At 38.7% G+C, this 11,632-nt stretch overlaps 1 protein-coding gene across 1 annotated transcript in view; it reads left to right on the top strand.

Moving 5' to 3' along the window:
* LOC107724561 (rab effector MyRIP-like) overlaps positions 1-11,632 on the top strand; it is a gene marked incomplete at its 5' end in the record, with an annotated part of 109,172 nt that overhangs the window by 36,517 nt on the left and 61,023 nt on the right. The window contains one exon of the mRNA XM_016533535.1: positions 8,777-8,913. Within this exon, the coding sequence (XP_016389021.1) occupies positions 8,777-8,913 (137 nt within the window). The remainder of the gene's footprint in view (positions 1-8,776; positions 8,914-11,632) is intronic.

The following is an 11,632-nucleotide window of genomic DNA, read 5'->3' as shown; positions in this document are numbered from 1 at the left end:
AAGAGATATTCTCTATGAAATATAAGTGACATCAGTTAAAACTGCTCCACGCCCTCCTAAACACCCCCCCACAAATCTACCTCACCATGTGGGAAGATTTGCATAACGCCGCCCAAATGTTCACGCAAAGAAAGGTGTAACTTTATTGTTGCTGCCTAAATATTGTGATTTAGTTTGGCCTTCCAAAAGAGGACACGTGGCAAATCAGTGGTTAATTTGTATTTACAACACTGTTCCAGAACAGTTCTAAACACATTTCATTACACCCAATACACAAAATAATGTTCTTTTTAGCAACACCATATGACCCCTTTAAATTGTACCTGCTTGTGTGTGTGTGTGTGTGTGTGTGTATGTTGTCAGCATGTAGACAGATTTCTCATCAATCTCAGGGCCCAAAGGGTGAATTGAAGAGTGCTATGCTTTCAGTTAGAATGGAATTAGGCTCGTTGTGTGTGAATATATATATATATATATATATATGTGTGTGTGTGTGTGTGTGTGTGTGTGTGTCTGGGGAGGGTTGTATATAATTCCAGTAGTTTTGCATTCCTGAGGAGAACAAAGATGAAACCCATCTGCTATCCACCATGGGTCCTCATTTACTGTTGAGCTGTATATATTACACAGACACCCAATAACACACTCAAAATAGACCATTATCTCTTGTCTGAAGTAAAGAATAGCCCTAGTTTGGGCCCAGGGTTGCAAAACACATGAAATCAAATTAACTCAGTTGTTGCACAGCATGCATTATATGTTATAAAAACATATAATACATAAACAATAATTATTATAATATATAATTATTATTTATGAACATAATTTTTATATATTAACATTAGCAAAACAGCATATTAGAATGATTTTACACACACACACACATATAAAATAAATATACATAAAATAAATTAATGACACTAATAACATTTGTCTAATGTAACAGAGCCATTTTCACTACTGTATATAGAGCATGGATTATAATCGTGTATATTCACTCAAGTTCCTCATGTTATTGAGATGCTGATCACAGCTGAAGGGCAGCTGAAGATGCTGTCCATTTAAGTTTGCAATTTTTCATTTCTCACCTCACCACTCTCTGTGTGGACAGATCAGTATGTTAAAAGTGTGTGCCATCATGAATGTACCGTAATTTAAATATTAGCACGGTCTGTTTCACCCAGTGAACTTCATTTTGATGCAGGAAGGACTTCATGAGAATATAAAAGAGTTTATCAGTGTGAGACGGCTTTTGTATTACATAAATGAAAATCTGAACAGAAAAGCATTGTGGGAATGCTCTCTCTGCTGCAGGCCGCTGCTTCATTACAATATGTCAGATATTATAATATAATTTACTGCAGAAATCATTGCCAGTGTGGTTTATGGATTTTAATTCTGCATCCTCTTTCTAAAAGTGGGTCATGAAGATGTTTAAAACTAATCGTTCTTATGCATAGAGATAATGTAATATCTAATTCTCTGTAATATTTTAGCTTGAACACAGAACACAGAGTTTGCAATTTATTTGCCTTAAAGTTGAAATGAAATGTCGCAAGTAAAATTGACCATTTTAATTTTATATTCTGATGTATTTGTGTAACAGAATATTCTTTAAGAAATAATGTAGGATGGGTCTTGGTTCTATACTTTTGGAATTGATTAGATGATAATTTGTTGTAGTTTAATATTTAAATTTAAGTGGCAACAACCATGGTCATTAGTCTTTGTAAAAAGACATCTCATTAGTCATCGCAAAATAGAGTCTTTGACCTAAAACAATTGCTTTAATTAATGCATTTAAATTCTAACCATGACTGATGCTGGTAAACTTGACTTGAGTCAATTAGTCTATAAATAACTGCTATTGAATTTAAAGTTTGACCATTTCAAGTAACATGTTTCTAGTATGTTTCGGTTAACTAAGTCTTAGAGCCTTACAAACTCAAGACACTGAAATAATTCTTACTTACTGAGAAATAGTTACTTTATTTGTAAAATCTCTTCTCGCTCAACCATTTCATCAGAAAAAAAAGTGAATCCTGCAATTTTTTGCATATGTCACTCTCAAAAGTTTGCAGCATGTACGTTTCCATTGGTCCACTTAGCAGCATGAAAAACAAATATTTTATTTAAATTTTGAATGGGTTGTATATTGCCATGAAAACATGTAAAGAGCACTCCCTTATAATCATTAAAGGCTGTTTCAGTTTATTGCAGTCTCACAAAGTTATTTTATAATCAATGAATCTCTCTAAGGAATCTCTCTAAGGAGATCTGCCCTTCTGTTCTCAAGAAGAAGAATACCCCTGGAGTCTGCGAGAGCGGGGGCGCAAGATGACTCATGGACAGACCACACGGTAACAGACTTAGGAACGGAAATGACAATGAGCCAGGAGAACAGCACAACAGAGGTTGGAACAATAGGACTGACTGGACAAAAACTACAGAGATGCATCTGCGGCTGGGCGAAGATAACATCAGAGAAGGGTCTTAAAATCCATCAGGGCAGGAAGAAGTGCCTGAGAGAGCTTAGTGAGAGGCTTCGCATTGACCAATACTTCCTCAGAGGTAGGGCAAATCAGTTGGGTGAAGCCCAGTGGCAGGACAAACACCACAGTCCACAGGGTATCAGAACCTCAGACAAAGCCCAACCAGGCACAAACTTACCCCTACTGATTAACCCAGAATCCAGTAGAAAGGATGATGGATGGAAAGAGACATCAGATACTTTGGCCTAAATCCTGCCACAACGAGTGGGCAACCATTGACACAGATCTTATTCAGCTGCTAGAAGGCCTGAAAGGAGATGTAGAAAGGAAACTGGAGAAGATGGGGGAGATTATTTACACTTATGAGGCACAAAGGTTTGGAGTGAAAAACGAGAGGCCGAGGTCACAGAAGGTGCTGGGAGGCCAGTCGAAGTCCAGGAGACAACAAGAAGTTGACAAACATGTGAAAGAAAGGAGGAGCCTGAGAAAACAGTGGAAGAAGGCCACTGAAGAAGAAAGGACAGGCCTAGAGGTACTACAGGGTGATATCAAACATTGCCTTGCAACGCTACGAAGAGCAGTAAGCTTAAGAAAGCAATGAAAGAAGGAACAAACCAGGACTGCCTTCTGTAGAGATCCTTACAAGTTCGTCAGTAGTCTCTTTAGCTAGGAGAAAACCTGTACCCTTAAAGTACCCATAGCAGATCTTGAGGAACACCTGAGGAAGACTTATGACAATCAGAGGCACATGCCAATCTCCATTTCAAAAACATGCCACCAATTTAACTGCCGGAGCACCAGGTGGACATAAGGCCCCCTAAATGGAGCGAATTTGAGAGTGTGGTAAAGTGGACAAGATCAGCATCAGCCCCTGGAACCAACGGTATTCCATGCAAGCTCTACAAGAATGCCCCAGGAGTTTTGAGGTACCTTAGGAGATTAATGATAGTGGCATGGAAAAAGTAGGTGATACCAAAAGCCTGGAGAACGGCTGGAGGGATTTTGATCCCCAAGGAAAAAAATTTGGCAACTATTGACCAGTTTCGTCAAATTAGCCTTCTGAATGTGGAAGGTAAGTTTTTCTTCAGCATTGTGGCACAGAGACTGTCAGCGTTCCTGAAGAACAACAACTTTGTCAGCACATCAGTGCAAAAGGCAGGCATAGCGGGCTTCTCAGGATGTTTGGAACATGCTAACATGATTTGGCACCAGTTGCAAATGGCCAAAAAGGAGAAGAAAGACCTACATGTGGTGTTCTTAGATCTTGCCAGTGCCTTTGGGACAGTGCCACATAAGCTGCTGTGGGCAGCATTCGATTTCTTCCATGTTCCAGAACAGATAACAAAGTTGATTAAATCCTGTCAGCCGTCTAATTGTTTTTCCTGAATTGACTGATGATGGTGATAGCACAGTAGTATACATTTTCTTGTATACAAATATGTTAACATATTTGGGGGCGGCTGTAGAAAATTCTGCTGTGATCTGATTGGTTGACTGAGTCCTGATAAGAACACCTGTGGTGTTCTTATCAGGCTTACTAATCAAGCCTCAGTCTCAATGTGTTTGTGTGTGAGAAGCAGTCTCTTTACTCATACATGGCCTGTGTGGAATTGTTGTGTTGTTGACAATGTAAGTTCCTTTGATTTATGTGTAATGTGATTTGTTTATATTGAAGTATTTCGTTTCTTTGATCGTCATTGGATTTGTTGAAGTTGATTTAGACTTCATGTATGATTTGTGCTAATATGTTTGTATATACTAATTGTTTCTATTTGTTTATGGGTTATCAGAAACCAACAATTACCAGCACTTGTTACCATGGAAATGTCTACTACTACATGTGGAGAAAATAAACTGGAAACATGAGATTGATGACTGAATGAGTTTTAATGGACTCACCATTCTGGTAGCAATAGCCAAACCAGCATAATATTCCTTCCAATTTTCTACACCTACATGTGGTGTTCTTAGATCAATGCCAGTGCCTTTGGGACAGTGCCACATAAGCTGCTGTGGGCAGCATTCGATTTCTTCCATGTTCCAGAACAGATAACAAAGTTGATTAAAACCTACTTTCGGGATCTTCAGGTCTGCATTACCATACAAGATAGTACCACCACCTGGCAGCAGCTGGAGGTTGACATTATGGCAGGTTGTACCATCTCTCCACTGGCATTCACTATGGCAGTGGAGATCATCATTTGGGCATCCCGTTGGGTGGTTGGAGGGGAACGTTTGAAAAATGGGTTGTGGCTCCCTCCAATTAGAGCATACATGGATGATATGACTACCATCACAATGACTAAAGCATGTACTAAGCGGCTGCTAGACAAGCTCCAGGAAAACATCAGATGCGCACAAATGGAGAATAAAACCCAGAAAATCTTGGAGCATCTCCATTGTCAAAGGCCGACTTACTAATGACAGGTTCTGTATAGCAAGAGAGCCCATACCAACGGTCATGGAAAAGCCCATCAAAAGCCTTGGACGGTGGTACACCGCAGACCTTAAAGACTCAAAACAGGTGGAACAACTCAGGCAATACACAGTCAGTGGACTTAAGAGAATCAATGGTACAGCTCTTCCGAGGAAGTTGAAGCTGTGGTGCTTCCAATTTTGTTTGTTGCCATGGCTTATGTGGCCAATTTCCATATACGAGCTTACTTTATCTCACGCCAAGCACCTGGAGAGACTGGTGAGTACACAATTGAGGAAATGGATTGAGCTACCAAAATGCCTTAGCAACATAGGGCTGTACGCCAATGGAACTCTCTCTCTTCCTATTTCAAGCCTTGTGGAGGAGTGCAAATGCGCAAAAATGAGGCTGGAGATGATGCTTAAAGAATCCCGCGATCCCTGTGTAAGAGTTGCTGCTCCAACATTGGTGACAGGGAGGAAATGGAATCCAGTTATAGTAGTTACAGATGCAAAGGCAACCCTCAGACACCGGGATATTGTGGGGCAAATCCAATATGGTAGAGGGGGACTTGGGTTGGGAATAATAACACCTAAATGACAAAGGGCAACAGCAAAGGAACAGCGACACCTGGTGTTGGAGGAGGTACACCGTCAGGAGGAAGCAACTAGATGCGCTAGAGCAGTCTCCCAAGCCCGACAAGGCTGCTAGATGAGGTGGGAAGGTATAGAACGGCGTAAAATCACTTGGAGTGAGCTGTGGAGCATGGTAAGTTTTATCGTGAGAGCCACATATGATGTGCCATGATGTGCCCTCTCCAACAAACTTGCAGGTATGGTATGGACAAGACCCAGCGAGTCGACTTAATCCACAGACTCACTTTCCCATTTGAAATTTCAGTCACCAATCTGCGCCCAAACCTGGTTCTCTGGTCCAGCTCAAGAAGGATCGTCATAATAGTCAAACTGACAGTCCCTTGGGAAGAGACCATTAACAAGGCCTTTGAAAGGAAGAAGCTGCGATATGCCAACTTGGCAGCTGAGGCAGAAGAGCGGGGCTGGACAGTGAAAGTATACCCGGTGGAAGTGGGCTGCAGGGGCTTTGTGGCTAGTTCCACTATAAGGCTGCTGAAGGAGTTGGGCATCAGAGGAAAGGTCCAGCGGAGGATAATCAGGGAACTGGCCACTGTCGCTGAAAGAAGCAGCCACTGGCTGTGGCTGAAGTGGATGGACACAGTGTGGGCTGCCAAATGACCATGTAACAAAGTGACACACACCCGGGTCTGATCAGCCTGTGGTGGGCCTGACTCGGCAGAGGGTGTCTTGTGATAAAGGGCCAAAACACCCAATGAGGCTGGGGTACACAACTGATGATGTGTTGCATTGGTGGAAACACCATACCATGAGAGGATTCACAAGCTTGCTTAACTCAGCACTGAACAAAACGTTTTGAGTGGTAGATATGTCTGTGATTGGCTACATTGCTCAAAGCTACAAAAACATTTTGTAAATAGAAACCTTTGAAGCTCTTCTTAGCACAAACACAAAATTGCAAAACAAAGTGTTTGCAAATCTGTTTCGCCAATATTCTGTTTTTACAGCCTCAACAGAGGGTGCTCTTGCTTTCATTTGAGGGTGCTTAGCACCCCTGTAGTACCAGGCCTGTAAGCATTTAAAGCAGTAGTATGTAATATTGAGTGCTAGTGATTGAAATGGGAACTGCAGTCCAAATTCAAAATATTGGAGAGAGTTGTTTCTCCCGCACCCTCCTCTTCAAACTCAACGATCATGCGGGTTGCCAGATTACAGACAATCAACAGGAATAATCGTAAGCTTTTTAGAATCTGCAATCTCTGACCCAGTTTCTTTGTTGACTTCCATGGCTACAAAATGCTGTATTTTCCACCAACTGACAACCCGGGTTGTCGAAATACGATTGAATAAATCGGCACTGGCGGGATCCCACAGACCAAAATAAAAACAGACGTTCCGACACTGAACGCACATTTCAAAGTAGAACTCTGAAGCATTCTGTAGTCGTATCATTGTTTTTCAGAGAAACAAGTGTGTGAACTTAGCATGTCTCCTAAATATCTGCAGACATATTATGGCATTTGTATTTTATACATTCCAACAAAAAAAAAACAGTAAGTAAACTACAACTACTGTAAATGTAGATTTTTTTTAAATTTCAAATTAAGTATTTTTTTATTAGATACTTTGAATTTTAATTGAGAAAATGTTGACACAGTACCCATGCTTTAAATTTAATGTAAATAAATTTTCAGTACTTTTTGCACTCCTCTCTGTAATACACAGAAACTGAAATGCATTCATTTGGGCATTAATTTACTACAAACCCCAACACCCTGTGCCTGATTCTCTCTCACCATCCGTCTCTGTCCAACTCTGCTCATGTTGCCCAATGGACACAAGTTCTATTCATTAAATCTTCAGAAAATCAATTATGGTAATGGTCTCTTTTGCCATGGGAAGTGTCGGGTAGCTCAGCAGACTCACAGATGAGCATTTTACTTCCCTTCAAAGATTTAATTCAGATCTCATTTAGATGAAAATTTCCTCTCAAATATATGAGTCTCTCTTTATCTTGTACACAGTCTAGCCTGGCTGGATTTTGATATGAGAAGAGTTTGTGTGGCATTCTTCACACTAAATTAAATTTAAAATTGTTTTTGTACATTTAAAATCTGAGTGTATGTTAAGAGTTGTATGTTTAACCATCAGTTTGGCTGGAATGTGTAGTTTATTGCCCTATAAAAAACATTTAGTACACACTCTTGTACTTTTGTCAGATTTTTAAAAACACTTTAAAATAATTTTTTCCTGTAGAGAAAAGGAATGGGAAAATAGAAGTGGACAGTCCCTGTGTTGTCTGTATTTGTACAGAAATACAGCTATACAGAAATACAGTTAATGAAGCATTAATATACGGTTACTGTCATAAAGCACATAGATGTCAGAGAGATAACTTGACAGTTCTACGAAAGCATTGTTCTAGTGTAACTGGAGTAGTGACAGCACAATAGTTGTTATAGAACAATGACTCCACAACTGAATTGCAATAGGTCATTGATCTTAAATAATTATAATATAGTAGTGACAGCACAATCATTAAAACAGAGCATTGACTGCACAATGTCTACAATAAAGCAGTGTCAGCCTAGTAGTTTTCACTGAGCAATGACTACACACTAATTATGAAGTATTTTTACTCTGTGTAATAGAGCAGAGAAAAGACATTTGTACTATTTTGGCAACCCATACACAATTGATTTTTAAAGCAGTGCTGTAATATAAATTAAATACAGTAGTTGCTTTATGTTATTTGTATTAAAACGGATAATTGCACTACTGATACTGGTACTAATACTGATACTAATACTGGTTTCACACTACAAAATCAGTATGCACTCAAAAATATTTAGGCCTAAATTAAAAATGTATATATTTGAATTGAATATAAAATTTCCATCCATTTGGATTACACAGTTTTAACATAAACTAATAAACTTAATATGATACTGTACATATTTGTCAGTCATGCATAAATGAAAGGGGTAAAAACAGGTTTGTTAGTTAGATTAAAACATGAAACCAAGATTGATTGAATTTTATGTGCAATTCATAAACATAAATCTTAAATTTAGGCCTAAATATTTTTTGAGTAGGTCATCCTGGCATTGTTCACTTATGTTGAACCATATATAATGAACTACTAATATATATATATATATATATATATAAGCTAGACAAAAAAGCCTCCCATCTAGCTCTGCTTTGTGTCTATTTGTATAGTGGAGCTTAGTATGTATTTAATTTAACATCCACAAACTATCTTTTGTGTGTAGGCTCTTAAGGACACAGTCACTAGAATGGTTCTACAATAATGTGAAGAGTCTGTTTAAGAGATTTGGCAGTGCCAAGGTGCTGAAGACCCTCTACAGGAAGCACATCATTGAAAGAGGAGCATTATCTGAGTTACCAGGTACTAAATACACACATACATAATGTACATACATCATGCAGTGTGTGAATAAAAATACTGTGTACTACTCACTTTATCTTAGTAATATATTTGAGTAAATTTACTTTACTTAAGTATCTTTTTGGCTGCTTTGTAATTTAACTGAGTATCGAAGATATTAGCATCTTTTACGCTCTATTTTACTATATTTTTGAATAAGTATATGTATACTTTACTCAACTACATTTGCAATGAGTAACACAGTTACCCATTACATTTTGCATAGCAGCTTACTTTTTTTGCAGCAGATTATTTTTGCTAAAAAAGAAGTGATATCACCATCTACAGGGTACTGAAATTAGTACATCTTGTGCGTTTTGTCCTTACGCACTCAAACTTGACAAGTTTAACTTTGCGACCATTAAAAAAATATATGTTCTATATAGTATGAATGTTGTTACGTGACCTACCAGCATCAGTTGCGTTGCTTCACTATCATTCATAAATCCTCTTCAGTGGCCTCATGGAATAGTTAAGTGCACACTTCAGAATCCAGAGGAAGCAGTAGGTCATCTGGGTATTTTTCCCCTACTGTTTTTCGATTACTGTGAATTCGGACATTCTTTTCTTTTGGCGTACTGTTTTTCACTATAGTAAGGATGTATTCGATTTAGGACACAGAGCATGAGAATGTGAGTTTATTAGCAGCTAGTTGCTGAATCACAGACGTTTCAAATGAGATGTGAACATTAGTTGCAGCCAGTGATGAGGTTGAAATCAGCACATCAAAGGCAAGTAGGCTTTAAATAAATTTTATAAATAAATAAATTTACATGGCACCTCATTAATAAAACTCATACATTCAGACGGCAATTTTTTCAAGGTGGAGGAAAGTTCTGTGATCCTATGCGCTGTTCACATCCTATGCGCTGTCAGTCACATCATCGCCTGCTGTAAATAAAACATATGCTTGGAAATAATAATCAATAAAAAACTAAAAATAATATCCTATTTAGTATTTGATTATTTAATTCTCCTGTTTAAAAAAACAGGAAATTAGATGTGCTATTATTTGAAATGGTTATATGTCTGCATTTTATCTCTCAAAAAGATATCATTAAAAAATGATGATGCAATATGATGAATGTCATCATCTTGTAAACTCAGAAATATGAGTTTGGATGGCAATTAAATTACCACCCAACCTTTTACTTAAAGGGTTAGTTCACCCAAAAATGAAAATTAGCTTGTGTTTTACTCACCCTTGAGGCATCCTAGGTGTATATGACTTTCTTCTTTCAGACAAATCCAGTCAGAGTTATATTAAAAACTGTCCTGGCTATTCCAAGCTCTATCATTGCAGTCAGTGGGAGTTGCAGTTGAACAGTCCACAAGTCGTCAAATAAAGCACGCGCATTCATAATAAACGTGGAGCGGGGTGAATAAAGGCCTCCTGTAGCGAATCCATGCATTTTTGTAAGAAAATATCCATATTTCACGAAGTCCAACCCGGGGTCATCACATGTGGTTGCTGCAAGCCCGCCAGCTGACGCTCACTCTAGCCCGCAGTGTGTGATGCTGTGTGATGCATTTTATGGAGGACTGTTTCCTGAACCTGCAGTTCTGCATAGCCTACAATGGGTCTGTGCTCAAAGGTTGTTCTATAAAGTGGGGCAGTTCCAACTTTGCAAGGACAGTCTGGCGCTTCTGACTCACAGCCTGTAAGTACGTTTTTTATATTTAAAGAATTTGCCTCTGATGATTCAAACGCGAGTTTTAAGTAGAGTAACGTTAGCGCTTGTTTGTTTGTCATTTCTCCGATCACAAATACAGACATGGTTTTATGTTTACGCAGCGCGATACGCAACGCAACGCGTAAAAACACAGTATAAGTCATTATAATCAGTAATTATGTCCCCACTGGATGCAACAATTTCCTCATTTGTAATGGGTTTTATTGGTTTTGTCTCGTCGTGCTGGGAGATGGCATCACAGTATGTTAAGGGATGCAACATTTCCGTCACACGCTTGAGGTATTCAGCAAATCACAATGCACTGGATAGCTGGCCAATCAGCGTACACCTCGCTTTTCAGAACGATGACCTTTGTATAAATCGACGTGTTTCAGAAAGGCGAGGCATATAGGAGCAACAATAATGTACATTATGTGGAAAATAATGTGTTTTTTGAACCTTAAACCACATAAACACATTGCATTACACCAAATACACAACATCATGTTCTTTTTAGCAATGTCATATGACCCCTTTAAACTCATATGGTTTAAACAGCATGATTTCAGACCGATAAACATGATAATCAGAACCAAAACAGATGTTTTTAGTAGGGATGGCTGACGCTAAACTGACGTTTCGACACAGTGTCGAGATCCCGAAGCGCAGATGTTTCGAAACACTGCTCCGAAGTGTGATTCGAAACACCCATGTCACGTGACTAAGGCGAATCAAAGCATCTGGGCATTTCACTAGTGTTTCGAGACCCGAATCTGTTTTTGATCGACAGGGTCGGGAACAAACCACACAATCGCACATCTGTCTTAACCTAACTCCCGCAAAGTATAAAACTGGAGTTAATGCAGCAGAACAATTAATATATTTAAATAAAAATCTTTATATGTAAAAAATGCCAGGCGTTGTGGCTTGATGTGTTTTATTAATGTTAATTTTTTCATGACCAAAATAACATATTCACAAAGAGTTCATTCAGTTGTCAGAGAGAT

Source organism: Sinocyclocheilus rhinocerous, unplaced genomic scaffold (assembly GCF_001515625.1).
Source record: "Sinocyclocheilus rhinocerous isolate Xijiao unplaced genomic scaffold, SAMN03320098_v1.1 scaffold1507, whole genome shotgun sequence".
NCBI classification, from domain to species: Eukaryota; Metazoa; Chordata; class Actinopteri; order Cypriniformes; family Cyprinidae; genus Sinocyclocheilus; species Sinocyclocheilus rhinocerous.
This window is presented reverse-complemented; position numbering and strand designations above follow the sequence as displayed.